The sequence below is a fragment of the Prunus persica genome, chromosome G8 (assembly GCF_000346465.2).
Source record: "Prunus persica cultivar Lovell chromosome G8, Prunus_persica_NCBIv2, whole genome shotgun sequence".
Lineage (NCBI taxonomy): Eukaryota > Viridiplantae > Streptophyta > Magnoliopsida > Rosales > Rosaceae > Prunus > Prunus persica.
The window spans coordinates 8,441,035-8,457,122 of NC_034016.1; the positions used below are offsets into that span (position 1 = coordinate 8,441,035).

General features: G+C 38.6%; 2 protein-coding genes across 2 annotated transcripts; both read right to left on the bottom strand.

Annotated features, from left to right (window-relative positions):
* Window positions 706-2,196, bottom strand: LOC18767453 (monoacylglycerol lipase ABHD6). The gene is made up of 4 exons (XM_007200335.2): window positions 1,558-2,196; window positions 1,379-1,471; window positions 1,076-1,143; window positions 706-956 (listed from the first exon to the last, which is right to left on the bottom strand). The coding sequence occupies exons 1-4, from the start codon at window positions 2,194-2,196 to the stop codon at window positions 773-775; spliced, it is 984 nt and encodes a 327-aa protein (XP_007200397.1). The 3' UTR covers window positions 706-772.
* LOC18766890 (outer envelope protein 64, mitochondrial) lies at window positions 2,959-10,715 on the bottom strand. The gene is made up of 13 exons (XM_007200900.2): window positions 9,849-10,715; window positions 9,582-9,734; window positions 9,342-9,466; window positions 8,895-9,020; window positions 8,627-8,809; window positions 8,292-8,436; window positions 7,904-8,072; window positions 6,644-6,778; window positions 6,351-6,551; window positions 5,433-5,560; window positions 5,302-5,353; window positions 4,345-4,414; window positions 2,959-3,342 (listed from the first exon to the last, which is right to left on the bottom strand). Exons 1-13 carry the CDS (start codon window positions 10,100-10,102, stop codon window positions 3,260-3,262), a joined length of 1,824 nt encoding a protein of 607 aa, XP_007200962.1. The 5' UTR covers window positions 10,103-10,715; the 3' UTR covers window positions 2,959-3,259.

Sequence of the window (16,088 nt, forward strand, 5' to 3'; positions counted from 1 at the left end):
ACGTGCCAAGATTGATAAAATTAATTATTTAATATGACCTGTGCATCAAAATAAAAATTAAGTGATCACACAAAATTTTAACATAGTAAAGCCCCACCTCTAGGGAAATGTTCATGGGACACCTTAGTCCAAAAATATTCCAATATAGAATGATGTGATTACAAGTACTCACACATTTATCCTAAATACATTCTAGAGAAAGGTTTACCGAAGCCAAAGCACACTGTTGGTATGAAGTTATGTTCGCATTCCCTAGACCTTAATATAGGTTTAGAAGTATCATCTATTGTTTGCGTAAAATACATATATATATAGTCCCATTTTATTGAGGGATCCCTTAAATAAATTATTTGAGGGACTCCCTCTAGGGTACCTTATAAATTTGTTTTTAACGATTCAAACCATCTATTTTTTAGGTCTCCATTCATAGATCATCTTTGCAAAAAAAAAAAAGACAAATTGAAAACCGTTAGACATCTAATTGTGTACTATAAAAAAAATCAATGAACACGGTGCTTCAAGAAAGTACTAAAATTTCAATAATTTATTTGAGTGGTCAAATGATATCGGATTTAAGTGATTTTTTGTAGAGATGATCTTTGAATGAATATCTACAAAATAGATTGTTTGGATTAGTGAAATACAATACGGTGTAGGCCCTACAAATGTGTCCCTCAAATAAACTTATTTGAGAGATCCCTCAATAGAAGCTCTTTGTATATATACATATATATTCTTGTCAAAATCACCTTATAGTAAATCAGAAGTTTACTTATGAAGAGACTTTGTTGATGTGAAACTGAAAGTGATCTTTCCATGTTGTTGGTGAGGACGGAGATGAGGGTGAGTCATAAAAGAAGGCTTTCAGGTGCTTCACAAACTCCTTGGGCTTTTCCAGGTTCACAGCATGTCCTGCGTTCTTGATAATCACCAGTTGAGCACTTTTCCCTACATGCCTAAGACAAACAAAATATATATGCACCAACGAAGAAATATTATCATTCAATATTATTTGTTTCAAGCTAATTAATATAAAGTCAAATTAACAATTTCTTTCTCATTTGCATTTACGTACCTCTTTAATCTGTACCCTAGCTCCACCGGAAATATCTGGTCCTGTTGTCCCCATATTATCAATGTGGGCTGTTTAAAATGGAACAGTACCGTAATCATTGTTAATAAGGAAAATTATGTGAGAGAGAGAGAGAGAGAGAGAGAGAGAGAGAGAGAGAGAGAGAGAGAGAACCCTTTAGCGACAAAAAAACCCTAATGAAAACGTCATAAGTCATAAGGTAGACATGCATAAGGACTTTAAAGCAATGAAATTGAACTCTGAAATAGTTTCATGTGTAGGCAAGAATGGGAGAGACCATATCACCTGTGTGATCTTGGGAAGATTAAACATTTTTCGCTCCGTGAGTATTGCCCGGATCAAGTCTCTCTTTTCTTCTACATAATCTGTACACATCACCTGTCAAAATACAGAAAATTAGTTATACTTAAGCATTTGCAGAGGGGAAATGGAGGAGGAGAGAGAGAGAGAGAGATTTGAAGTACATGAATGAAATCCGTGAGAAAAAAAGAGGGCACGGTCTTTGCAGGCTTGAAAAATGAAAAGCGCATCAATTCCTTAAGCTTCTCTGGAGTCTGAGGCAACAAAATGCTTGCAGCCTCATCCAAGTTCGACACCCTAAACAACCCTTCCTCCATATCCTTCGCCTCCAAGCACACCCCGGCACAGCACAGCGCAACCCTCTCTACCATCCCCGGGCACTGTAAGGCCACGTTGTACGCCACAAACCCACCATAGCTTATCCCCACCATGCTCATCTTTCCAACCCCGTGGGCCTCCATCAACCTTATTACACATTGCGCTTGGAACGACTCTGAGCGTTCCAAGCACGATGTGTAGGAGTGGCCGAAAAAGAGGAGGTCGGGCACGTACACGTTGAAATGGGGGGTAAAGTGTCGTAGATGCTCCCCGTATTGCCACATAGCATTGGCTCCGAAGCCGTGGAGGAGGAGGAGGGTCGGTTTGTAGGGTTTGTGGGATTTGGGCACCCAGCAATTCATGATGGTGCCATCACCTAGATTGGTTAAAACCGAGCGAAGGCCGGCGTTGGCGAAAGAATGCCGGTAAAACCAATCTATGGAAGCCGTAAGGCTGATGAATTTAGGAAGCTTAAGAGGAAACATATATATTTGACAGATTTTGAAAATTGAAGAATTAACGTAACGAAAATAAATTAATTTCAAAATTCACGAAAAACTTGCATGCATACGTACGTAGATGATGGGGATGACATTGATCATAATGAATCTCTGCATGCATACGGTTATATACATATGCATATAACTAACTAACTAACTAACTAATGCTCTAGAATGAATGCTTTTTGGTCATGAGAGAACTAAATTAAGCTGAACGCCCAGAGAGGCCAAACAGATTCTTCAAAACAAACGTGAATTTGGGCTATATAGATTATTTCGAGTATAAATGCATCCATGAAAGGAAAGGAAAAAGGAGACGTCATGACTGTAAAGTAGAAAAACTCCCGAAGTTTGTTTGGTCGAAAGATGTTGAAGCTGTAGATCCATTGGGTGTTTGTGTGTACGCAATTTTATCCGTTTGTTTTGTTCTTTCTTTGGATAATTAAAATTTAAAACTACTATTTATGTGTTTGAACCATGTAATCCAGAGCTAATTGAACACTCATGAGTAGTATTTTTGTGTTTTTTATTTGTTATTTTTTACGTATAGGCGCACGTAACGTGAATCCGGAAAATTGAGATTTTATTAACTCTACATAAGAATATATCAAGGAAGTCCAAAACGGTGAGACATTGAAAATCCAAGAATGTCATAAATAAACTTAAATGGTTAAAAAAAATTAAAAAAAGAGAATTGGTCGACAGAGAAATAGTTACAATTCTCTGCTGGGGAATAAACAAAAGAAATTTCACAAAATTAAAAGATGGAAATCTATTTCTTTTTCCTTTTATAATGTTTTGCGTGTGGGACAAATAAAGTACGGCAGCTCTCAATTTCTCAAAAAGAGATCATATAAGCAAGCATCCATCACTTATATAGAGAGGCCTCTCAACGGTAGTCCAAAGCATGATTAATTACAAGAGAAACTAAATATGCACATAAGACTGACCAAAAAACTTGTTGCAGCCGCTAAACAAAACATCAGCCTCTTTCTCTCAATTTTCTTTGATACGAGTATTACACCGTATAATTGTTGTTTGCAGGGAATCAGCTCATCAGTTCCCTTAGTCTTTTTTCAGCAAGATTGGCAACCTTATTTTGAGGTTCAAGAACAAGGGCATGCTTGAAATCTGCAAACGCCAAAGGAGACAAATTGAGAAAGAAGCTAAACCAACCATAATTGTAAGTTTCTTTCTCCTTTCTTTTTTTTTTTTTTTGGTCAGCCACCGGAGTAGTATGTTGCACATGTAAGGCTAAGACAGGCAAACCTAAAATCTTGAACCATATCAGACATGGCATGACACAGCATGGCTAGTACAATGGAATATGAATAAGAATTATATGTGCTAGAGAAGTGAGAGACAGTTCATCTTGTGCTAGGTTTATTTAATACTCTTGGGATTATTTTTCGTTTAACGTCATTAAGGTTTCAAATTTTTTATGTTTAAAGCATTGTAACTTCTCTTCCTTTTTAATAGAAAAAATATAGCATCGCTTTCACAGTTTGTTCTTCTATTGGATTTTCATCCATTCATTTCTTTCCAATATGGATTGTAAAGCAACATGAGATACTGTCTTGCTACTAAGATTAGATGAGACATTCGAAAAGACATCACTGATAATACCTTCACTTCTCAAACCTAACTCACGCTGTTCATTTCAACCACTCCTCGAATCAAGAGGGATTGGAACCCAAATGCTTCATCAACATGTAATTGTTTCTATAATCTTGATGAAGATGATAAAAGGTCAAAGGTCCAAGGTGTTCCAAGTTCTGTAGCAATATATCCGATTGCTGGCCAGACTTTCAAAATCAAAACAAAAAGTTCTAAAACAATCTTTCTATGCAAAAACTAATCTTGTTCATAACTACTTATTGAAACAAAAATCAAGAGAAGTGCAGATGACTGAAGGCAACTACCCCACAGCGTCATGAAACTCACTAGAATGGATCTAGCAATCCATGACTCAATGAAGTGGGAAGACTACATGACTGCATAAAGTAGTTCACCTTAATAATCATACAATTGAGCTCATGTGATGATAACCAGATACGTGAAACATCAGTGCGGGATTTCCAAACATTGAAGCAGCACAGCACATACAAAAGAATATGAAATCAGAGTTCTAACCTTGAGCAGCATCCTTATAACAAAGAAGTGATTCTCTGGCTGTTCCACGTCTCATATATGCCTTCACATTCTGCACAAATGTCGAACAAAGAACAAAGGATCACAAATAGTAAAAAAGAAGATGCCGTACAGGCTCAACGACACAATTTACATTCACATGTTCCAACTATATAGGCAGCACAAATTTTGTATGTATCTGTTTGAACTAAAACGCAACGCTCATGAAGTAGAGATATTCAATAAATGGTCAGATCAGATAACCCAAACTATGGCTTGTATATACCACAATGGTAGGTCAGTAACTAAATCGGTAACGTTAAGAATCAAATTTAATCACCAATAACGCTACAGGCACCAACTTGTTTACCAACTTTTGGATACCAACACATGTGGCACATGACATGGCAACCCATTAAATGGGTTTCTTTTTTTTTTTTTTTTCTTTTTTCAGTGTGAAATTCTTTTAGTTATATAACAAATTATGTAATTAAAATAGATGAGATGGCAGATGACATGGGTTGCCATGTCATGTGCCACGTGTTGGTATCCAAAAGTTGGTAAATAAGTTGGTGCCCGTAGCGTTATTGTTTAATCACCTAGCTTGAATCTGGTATTTTTCAATCATTCTATTTAACGGATGCTCCAGGCAACAGTAAGAGTTGAAGAGTAAAGAACCACAATCAAATCCCAGAAACAAATAAAACAATAATAATTGTTGCTCATCCAGTTTTGTACCTTACTCCACTATAGAAATACTGTTGAAAAAAAGAAGAGGAAGTTTCTAAATGACTTAGCCGTAAGCATCAGGAAGAGGTGTATTGAATTCCAAACTACCCTTTTACTAACTGAATTATTGATTACATTAAGCATAACATGAACATGTTTGTAGTGCTTCGACCAATAGTTATAAAAACAATGAGTGTAAAAGATCTGCGTACTACAAAATGGCTTTATTACCTTTTTGTCAAGTGATATTGCCTTACTGCAATCCTCTTCAGCTTGCTGGAAGCTGCATGATTGAAATTGATAAGTGCATAGATGGAAACGCCAACAGAAAGATAAGTTGACAGACAGGTGAGAATTCATACCACCCTAATTCCAAGTAAGCAGCTGCCCGGTTGCAATAATAAGTTGCGCTCGTCATGTTTAATTTTATAGCTTCAGTATAGTACTTGACAGCCTTATTCCATTGCTTTCCCTTAAATGCAGCATTTCCCTGGAAGAAGATTCATGAGTAAACATAGAAATTAAAAGAAAATAATAATGCTAATTGATACAATGGTTCTACAAATTTTTTTTTCTGGTAGAAAATGAAAATTCAACAGAACTGGCCAAAATATTCTACAAATATAGAAATCAATAGGAGCCAAAAGGGGAAAAAAACTGAACACCCCCTGAAGTTTGACCCATTGTATCACTTTCATTCTTAAATCTTTTTCTTTTTTTTTTGGGGTGCCAAATTGCTCCTTAAACTTCACTTTTGTGTGTGAAACATCCCTGCCTGATCAATTCAGTCATAATTTCCATCAAAGCAGTCATGTGTAAGGCACATGACCACATTTTCAAAGAAATAATCATTCCTTTACGCCCTAACATTAATTATATATATGAATATTAAAATAACCTAATTATAAGAAAATAAGAAATAAATAAATAATCTATCCTACCTCTCTCTCTCTCTCCTTCCTATCTCTTCCTTCCACTAAGAATCAGATTAAGATTCATCATTCACTAGGAAAATACAGAGTATAATAGAGCTCAAGACTAGGAAAAGGAAAGCATTAGCCAAGCTTATTTTATGTCAATTGCAAAAGTAGTGATGTGGAAAATAGAAGGTACCACTAACAGGAGAGGACAAAATTTTTAACTCAATTTATTAGCATATAAACGTGGCAAGTACCAGTTATGCGGAGAATGCAATGGAAAACTCAGGGTAAAGATGACAAAAAATATTGCAGAACACTAAGCATTGAAAGCTTTAGATAAGATCTTAAGGGTGAAGAAACCTTCTCTTTTAAGAGTTCTGAAACATCCAGGTTATCATTGGTATCTGGCAATGGCGATGAATGGGATGCAATGCTGACTTTCTCCTGAATTGAAGAGTACATATCCAAGACTGTATCGAGGAGAAATTTATCAACACTATGGAATGCGATGAATGAAATAGAGATGGGACTTTCTTTGTGCTTTCCTACTGGAATTGTAACCTGGAAATGTGCAAATATAATCATGAATAAATCAAAGCTACAGAAAGTCAAAGAGAAAGATGAAGGCTGAAACTTTTAAAGTACTTAGTTACCTGACAGCACCCAGACATGCTGGCAATGCTTGATAATGCTAATGTTCTATCGTTGAACTCAGATGACTGTCTTTTCTTTGTATTTAGCTTTAATGGAGGATCTGCAACTGTGGGAATCACTAATATTCCATCATCCTGGGCAAGAGAAGGTACAAAAATAGAGTTATATAAAAGGAGGTATTGTACATATAAACCATCAGGTAGAAAGAAATTGAACATGAATAACAACAAAGTAAAGTCAACTCAATCTTTTCATAAAATAATTTTGTTCAATTAGCCCATATGATCAGCGACACAACACAATTTGACATGCAGAAATGCAGGAGTGTGTTGGAGCTGCAGATTGTTATTCCTCTCTTCTGGTTTCAGGATGGAGGAGGATATAAGAGAGCTCAGGTTGCTGGAGCTCAACATGCCACTAAAAGCAGACAGGAAGACTACAGCTAACTAACTAAATCATTATTTAAAACCTCTATATTGTCATCCATGATAAAACAAAAGAACAACTTACTTCTATATATTATAAGGATGGAGAAATTGTCACGTTACTAAAGTGTTAAACAGGGAACCGGGTTTTAACCATAGGTATCTCCAATTCTCCAACCCAGGCAATATAGGATAGAGACTAAGAGTATCCAAGATACATTCTAAAATTACCAAAAAAAACATTTATACCTTCTCTTTATTCAGCCAGACTTAATATTTCTCATCCCTAAAACCTAGACCAATACTTTCAACAATCAACTTATCAGAGATAATTTTCCAGCTCACTCCAAATACACTACATTGAATGCCTAGGAGTTGTATTATTGACCCTTGCCCTTTGAGAAATTTTGCTTTAAATGTTCAACCCATTGCTAGGTGATGGAACATGATTTTATAAGCTCCTGCCTTTCAGTTATGACCAAAAAGAGTACCTTCCATTTTGTTATGGGCAAAAAAAGTACCTTCATTTCAGTTTAAATTTCTCATTAAACAAAAACTACTCCAACAATGATGAGCAACCCCTGTAAGTCGAACATATTTACAGAAAATGAAAACAAACAACAGCACCAAAGAATATCTCTATGCACAGAGAGACAGTACAACAAGAAAAACAAAAGCATATTGTGCAGTTTACAATTTAATGACATTTAAAACGTTTCTAAGCTTACAAAAGCTTCTTTCTTGGGCGTCGCTTCATTAGAACTTAACACCAACGAAGTGGATAAATCTATAAAATATTAAATGAATAAAACAATTTGACGGGAGTTGGGATACCTTTAAGAGACTTTGAAGAGCAGCTCTCATCTCAGTCCTTACTTTATATAGGGTTTTCATGTTTTCATGTGTAGAGTCAATTGCTGCACGAACATGATCTGATGCATCAGGTCCTAGCCTTGGTTTCGCTGATTTAACCCATTCTTCATGATTGGTTTTGAATTCACATCTGAAACGAATTTGTAGATGCCAATGAAGTTAGTACTAACAATTTCAAGTCCTCAACTAAACTGCAACTATCCTCCTGATTCAAGAACAGAAAGTGCTGAGAGAGAGAGAGAGAGAGAGAGAGCTAACAAATCAAATTCCATTTACAATAAAGAACTGGAAATTTATGAAATTTGGAGAATTTGAAAATAAATAATTGACTTGAATAATCTTACAATACCTTTGTAACAAAAGCATCACAGAAGAGAGAGCTTTCAAAGTAAATATTTCATTTTGATGTTTTACGGATTCTTCACGAAATCCTTTTAAACCGGGTACATTTGAAGCAACATACTGACTAAAATTCATATGCTTCGGAGGTTGGTCTGCAGAAACAATAAAAGAAGCAACTTCAACACCATTATGCTTGGTTTTATTTTTTATGAACAACTCTATCACGTTATGACAACAGAGATATCTCATGGTAGACTTTAACATTGATATTTAAAAAGTAAAAGAAATGGTAATGACTATAAAGCCCTATAGATACAACAAATCTCAAGTCAGGCAACTTACACCCAGATAGATGTTCAATTGCTTTGGTGACAACCTGTACTGTCTTCTCTGTAGGAACTTTAGAAAGCTGAAAGAGGTCATCAGCAAAAATAAGGCGCCTTGGCCTTTTAGTTTCCACTGACTTTAGTTGAAGCAAAACATGTCCAACATGGTGCAGAATAGATGGATCTCTGGTAAAAATTCCTAAAGGACCAGCACATAACAAAATGAGAAAATGAAAGAATAAAAAGAAAAATTATAAGCAAGCAAGAAGAAGTTCCCAGCATACCAACAGTGTCTAAACTCTGTGAATTTGGCGAGACTCCAATCATAGATACAGCCCCATGTGACGGTCGGAACCCAATGACGCCACAAAATGATGCTGGAATTCTCACACATCCAGTCGTATCAATACCTATAAAAGCATGAGAACTTCAAATGATCAGTTTGTATAGTTAACAAGCCAAAGCACAAGGGTAAGTGCTATGTGCATGATTACATATTGAGTCCAATTTGAGTCCCTGAGCATGTCCTTGATGTCTAAAACCTTTTCTTTGATTGTGACTTGAGACAGATCACTGAAAGAGTGTGAATTTAAATATGCAAGATACGCCATGTAATCGAACCAACAGTAAAACGAAGTAGAAATTTAGCAAAAACAGCAAATGGGTGGTACAAACAGCAAACTAAATTGGGCAAGTAACATATTCTCCAAAATTAACAAAAAGGAACTTACCAAGAGCAAAGTCAACGAGACCAGCCGCAACAGCCACAGCAGAACCACTGGAAGAACCTCCCGGGATATGCGACTGTAATTGCGGATTCACAGGCGTTCCATAATGCACATTCTCACCAGTAATCCTGTTACAAATCAAAATTTCATTGCTCTTAGTTCCATTTCTTTCTTTCTAAATTTATTTTCTTCATTTAATTTTTAGGTTTTTATCAATATGAACATAAATTCGTCTAACATTACCCAAAGTTGAGTTCGTCCATGACTGTTTTTCCAACGCAAGTAGCCCCATTCTTCAAGAGGGCCGTCACCACCAACGCCGTCTTCGTAGCCGCTTCATGCGTTCCCGCCCAATCCGGGCTCCCAAACCCCGTCACATACCCTTTCACATCAAATCTAGATACAACAAATAATCAACCAAATCAAAATCAGCACAAAATACAAAGTAAATAAACCGATATTGAAAACAAACAAAAACAGAGAGAGAGAGAGAGAGAGAGCGGGAACGACATGTCGCTGATGGCGAAGGTGAGGGAAGCAAGGGGTTGTCTGGCGGCGGGAGGAGGGGGCTGAGGAAAGGGAAGAAGGTCGAAGCGAGGCTCCAGAAATGGTTCTCTGAGCATGATTTGGGCTCTGCTTCGTCGTCTTCGCCGTTGAGTCTCGGCCACGATCACGATCCCGGCGACGCTAAGACCGATGACGATCCAGGTCCTTGGGTTGGAGGACACATTGGCCTTAACAACGTCCAAGGGCTGCTTCCACATGGTGCCAATGGAATTGTGGAGGACCGAAGCTTCAGAATTCTTCTGAGCGAAAACAAGGGTTTTGGCAGGGTTTTAGATTTATTTGCCTCTTTATTTTGTTTGTTTTGTTTTATATTTTTTTTATATTTTTATTTATTTGTTGTTTGATCAATAAGTTAATGGCCGCGCGAATATTCTTTCCGAGAAAATGTCAGCTCAAATAAGGGAGTAATTTTTGTATGTTTTGGATAGGGACTATTCACTAGGAAATATTTATGCTGATAAATTTTATTTTATTTTTCTATGAACATTTCTGTTAGCAGTTTAGAAGAATTTAAGGTTCGTTTGGTACGTTGGACTGTACTGATTAATTTCTGTCGGATAATATTAAGAGTGTTTCTATTTAAATCCCGCACTTCTCTTTGTTCACTCCATATTTTTAGTGCACCACAACTTCTAATTCAAATTTTCTCAATTTCTAAGAAAACCCCACTATCTTCTCAAATTATCCCTAAATACACACTGAGCATGAAAAATAAAAAACTCATAACCTCACACCTCACACCCCACACCCCGCTATCTTGTCCTTCACCACTCTAAGTTCACCTCACACCTCACACCCCGCATCCCTCTGTCATGTACCAGTATTATAAAAGAAAGGAAACACACACAATTTGAATAAAGCATCCTCTCCTTTGGTATGAGAGAAACTTTGCACTACACCAAACACATTGCCATAAGAAGATTACAAAGACACAGGCCCTCAACTTCTCCACCTTTGCGTGCCCAGTTCTTCAATCACAACAAGGCCCATGTCTTCCAACCCAAAACCTCCAAACCAAAAGGCTGGCAAATGCCAACCTCTTACAACTACGCGATTTAATGGCTGATCATAATGTGGTCTCTTACAATGCAATGATTGAAGGTTACTGAAGACAAGATAAGATGTCTGAAGGGCTGGATCTTTTCAATGAGATGAGGCTTAGATTGCTCCATGCGAGTCTCTTGACAATCGTCAACCTTCTTGGTGTCTCAGCTGATTTATTTACATTGGAATTAAGCAAGCAAATTCATGCCCTGGTCACCAAATATGGGTACTGTTTGGACGTAATTGCTAACAATGCTCTCATAGATGTTTTATTCTAAGTGTGTGGGGTGTGTGTATAGATGTACTAGGGTTAAGTATTAAGTTTGACCTTTTTTTATCTTTTTATACAATAATAAAACTTAAGAGCTTAATGATTTAATTGTGTTGGCGAGTCCTTACTTAGTTAGGATTTTGGTTTCTTATTTCATTAGAATTTTGGTTACTTACCAATTATTATTTAGTCCTATTGTAATAGAGATTTACTTCCTATTGTAATTTAGATATATTTCCTATTTTATTTAGGGTTAACACATCTTTATACTTGTATAAATACCTCTATATTGGAGAAGAATAATAATATGAGAAAATATGAGCGTATATGAGCATAATTGAATATTTGCCCTACTTTGTTTGACATGGTATCAGAGCCAGGTTTTTCTTGTGACCTGTGCTTGCATTCTCCTTATAATTTGAGTGCTCTCCTCCCCTCCTCTTCAAGTGGGGGAGGGGGAGTGAAAAAGATTTATTTCAAGATATTGCCTGTTTCTTGACTCCGACGACCCCTTCTCTTTAGGGGGAGAAGGGGAGTGAAGAGAAGTTGTGTCTGCGTGAATTAGGTAAAGTATATATGGAGGAATTCTCCTTCACTTTGGTTGCTGTTATCATTGCCATTGTTGTGGTCGATGTTGCCGCCGTTGATGTTGCCTTTGCTTGCTTCGCTTTCCATTGATGTGGTCATTGTCGTTGTTGTTGTTGTGGCCTTGCCCTTTGCCTTTGCTTCCGCCTTACTTACTACCATGCTCACAAAGGTTTCTGTGTTCTACCTTATCTACTGTCGTGCTCATAGTGTTCTGCCTTACCTATTGTCATGCTCACAGGGTTTCTGTGTTCTGCCTTATCTACTGCCGTGCTCATAGGTTTCTATATTCTGCCTTATCTACTGCCATGCTCAAAGGGTTTCTGTGTTTTGTCTTATCTACTGTCGTGCTTACAGGATTTCTGTATTCTGTTATGTGCCCTACTTTTTCGGATTTGCTCTTGTGTTTTCTGACAGGACCCGACCCAATTTCCGCTCTGAAATTCGAGCCAAGTCCTGTGCGTGTCCGACACCTGGAGAATGTCGGGCACAAAAGACCTTCTTACCCTTCTCGTACAAAATTCTTTTAAAATTTCCCTTAGACTTCTACCGAAAATTCGGCAGAGTCTCCCCTGTAATTTGACCAAACCCAGATTTTTCCACCTGTTCAACAAACAAATAAATCTACACCAACTGCCAGAAGAGAATAACTAAGTATTCACCAGCTCCAGTTTTCCACTAAAACTAGATATCAGAGCATTTTCTACAAAACTCTACCTTACTTGGTGGCGCGGATGCTATGAATGGCCCGGTGGTGGATCCTGCTTACTTCTACGGCCTGGGGGCGAAAAACAAGTTTGAAAATGTGAGTGGACAAAAATAATGTTCTTGAAATCAGTTTACAATCATAATAACCCCCATAGTAAAAATAATTTGATAAGTAAAGCTAAAGTTCACCTGTGTTTAATCTAAAGTATTCTTCTAAATATAAATATGTAACAGTATGTATATAGATTCGTAAAGCTGAACAATTATATGAAGAGATAAAACATGCACGTTTATTGAGAAAACTGATATAAGATGATTGAAAAACAATAGCTGCATAAAAGTGCTCAAATTGCTTTAAAACTACTACCTGAGTGTACCCCTGAAAATCCGTCAATTCCCCTGGCAGGTCTCGGGCGTCACGCAGGCTACCCGAGCCGCAAACTGGCAAAATCAGGGGACTATGGTCAGCCTGATCCGCCGGCAGGTCCCGATGACACCAAGTCGACTCGAGCCGCTCTGGCAAGATACAGGGGACCGCAGTCAGCCTGATCCGCAATCCTGGCAGGTCTCGGGGACACAGAGTCAGCCGAGCCGCAATCCTGGCAGGTCTCGGGACACCAAGTCTGCCGAGCCGCAAATCCTGACAGGTCCCGGGGACACAGAGTCAGCCGAGCCGCAAATCCTGGCACTCACAGTCCGAGCGTCCCCGAAACTCGTGAGGCAATGTCAAGTGCACTGACAGAACTGTAAACAGACTGGATGTCCGTAGACATCGGTCCGTCTGAGGGTAATCACCAAAAACAAGCGGGTACATGGTGGTTCTAATTTAGAAAAATCTGATAATTCACTGTATTTGGCAAGTCTGAAACTAAGCTGCTATTTTCTCTGATATAAATCTCAACTCTGCTTTCTGTCACGTTCTACCATGTTCAACTAAGTAGCATAGAAATAAAGATATTTTTACGGCACAAATCATGCTCGGAAAACATTCGGTAAAACTTATTCAAAATCAAATAATGAAATTTACTCATATAAACTCATTTATAAAAAGCATTTATATAACTCATTTATATAAAATCATTTATGAAAGAAAGTCCACTCACTGCTGGTCCGAGCTAGCTGGATCCTTTGAAGGTCCCTCCTGTGGTTCTGCCGGTCCTCTGGTGCCTGATTACCCATAAAGATTAAATTAATAAAACTGCTCAATAAAAGAATTAAATTAAACATCCTGCCCCAGGCTCCTAGAAATGCGTGTACTCATTTTAAAGTCACTCCTATGCCCACTTAACCTTCCAGACAAAGAGAACGGCTTAAAAGATCCGAAGCTGTTCTAAGCGATAAACTGTCAGACCGGCCGATCCGAACCCCGTGGGGTCCACAATCTCCGATGGCCAATCTGAGATTCTCTAAAGGTTCCTTACAGAGAAAGACCCATGTCCTGCGAGTTTGGTCCGAAACGGATGGTTGGATTAGCCAAAATCGTGTTATCGCTTAAAATCCAAACCCTAGCCCCAGGGTTCGCGATTTCGGAGTATTCGGGACTCCGATTCGCAATCCGTCGAATCCTACACGATCCTGAAATCATGTAGTACGACATATCTAAATTTGGGTGCGATCCAATGGCTCGACGACACTGCACCCAAGGATCGCGCAATATAGAAAATCCGTTCAGGGCTCAAACGGATTCCAAATCGAGATCCGCGAAATCCTACGCGCTTGTGACAACACGAGGATCTCAAAACTGCCCAGAGTTACTCCACCACCCTCGCCCAGGCGCCCCAGCACGCGCCGGCAGCGATGGGTGTCTAAAGCGATTTTGGCTGGCCGGAAAAACTTCAAACCACGGCTCCGAACTCCTACCCTAGGTAGAACACCATATTTGGAGCCACTTTGTTCTTGGACCTACCCCAAAAAGTGACTGGAAGTGGCCGAAAACAGAGGCCGAAAATTGGCTGAAACTTCAAGTTCAAAAATCCGTTGGCTACACCACAAATCGATCTAGTCCGACCCAACAGGCAGCTAAAACAGCTCGAGAGGTTCAAGATCCATACCTGGGTCGACTGAAATGGTGGCCGGAGGAGGGAGATCGGAGGCCTTGAAGTTTCGGTGAGTTCCCGTCTTTCTTTCGCAGTTTCCGGCCAGCACAGGTCGTCGGCGGGCAGGGGATCGGTCGGGAAAGGTAGGGGACTCGACGGCGGTTCCATCGCCACCGGTCCCGTGGCCGGTGGTTCCTTGAGGCGGCGCCAGCAAGCTCTGGAAGGCGGCGGGCAGTTTTTGCGCGAGAGGAGAGAGCTGGCTGGGTTTTATAGATCCAACTTTGAGATATTTACGGTTATGCCACTGAGACTCTTTTGACCATAACTCCTTCGTTACAACTCCGGTTCGGGCCCACTACGTGTCTATGAACTCATTTCACCGTGCTCTACGCAATAGCGCAAGCGGAATTGTCAAATTCCTTCTCGATCAAAAAGTCACCTTTTCTTAATAAAATATTACGAGGGCAAAATTGTCTTTTCGCAAAATAAAATATTCCTTCATTATGAATTTTTGGTTTGGGATATTACATTTTCACTGCGAACTTTGCATTAGTTTGTTACTTGTTTCACTGGTGGTTGACGAAAATACCTTCTCTACAATTGGTGCTTCTCAAGTATGGGGTTCTGTGACTCGCTTGTCAAGTTGAGCGTGCGAAATATATTTACCCAACTTAAGGAGGAGTGTTGGAGAGTCCTTAGTTAGTATTTTGGTTCCTAATTCATTAGAATTTTAGTTACTTACCAATTATTATTTAGTCCTATTGTAATAGAGATTTACTTCCTATTGTAATTTAGATATATTTTCTATTTTATTTAGGGTTAACACATCTTTGTACTTGTATAAATACCTCCATATTGGAGAAGAATAATAATATGAGAAAATATGAGCGTATATGAGCATAATTGAATATTTGCCCTACTTTGTTTGACAAATTGTTGGGGTGAACAAAGAAAATATGGGGTTTAAATAGAAAAACTCTAATATTAATCTATTTTGGAGACTACTAACTATTTATCCATAATATTATAAAGGCGTTTGGTGTTGTTCCCACTAAATAGTCTGACTAAGGGCCAGTTTGAAATTACTGTCACTTTTTAAAAAAGCAGCTTCTGCTATGCTTTGAAAATAATCAGCTGTAAAGGAGTTTCATGTTTGATAAACAATATTTTTAAAGTGTTGTTAGTATAAAAAGCAGTGTTAAAATCGTTTGGTAAATTTTAATATAAAACTGTTGTAACTGTGAATAATGACTAAATAAACATAATGTCAAAAGTATTATGTACGCTAATCATGTGGTGGTGGTGGTGATGGTAGTGATGGTGGTGGTGGTGAAGGTGGTGGTAGGGGTGGTGGTGTTAGTGGTAGTGGTGATGGTGATGGTGATGGTGGTGGTGGTGATGGTGGTGGTGGTGGGGGTGGGGGTTATGGAGGTGCAGGTGCAGGTGGAGGTGAAGGTGAAGGTGGTGATGGTAGTGGAGGTGGAATTGAAGGTGGTGGGTGGAGATGGTGGTGGAGGTGGAAGAGGTGGTTGATAAGCC

What these genes read in the sequence shown, in the direction of transcription:
- LOC18767453 (XM_007200335.2), bottom strand. Translation starts at nt 2,196, where the DNA reads ATGTTTCCTCTTAAGCTTCCTAAATTCATCAGCCTTACGGCTTCCATA. An exon ending in TTCTCACGGATTTCATTCAT is followed by an intron (nt 1,472 to 1,557) that starts GTACTTCAAATC and finishes GTATTTTGACAG; the next exon opens with GTGATGTGTACAGATTATGT. An exon ending in ATCTTCCCAAGATCACACAG is followed by an intron (nt 1,144 to 1,378) that starts GTGATATGGTCT and finishes CATTTTAAACAG; the next exon opens with CCCACATTGATAATATGGGG.
- LOC18766890 (XM_007200900.2), bottom strand. Translation starts at nt 10,102, where the DNA reads ATGTGGAAGCAGCCCTTGGACGTTGTTAAGGCCAATGTGTCCTCCAAC. An exon ending in ACAGAGTTTAGACACTGTTG is followed by an intron (nt 8,810 to 8,894) that starts GTATGCTGGGAA and finishes CTGGTCCTTTAG; the next exon opens with GAATTTTTACCAGAGATCCA. An exon ending in CTCTTCAAAGTCTCTTAAAG is followed by an intron (nt 6,779 to 7,903) that starts GTATCCCAACTC and finishes TCTCTTGCCCAG; the next exon opens with GATGATGGAATATTAGTGAT.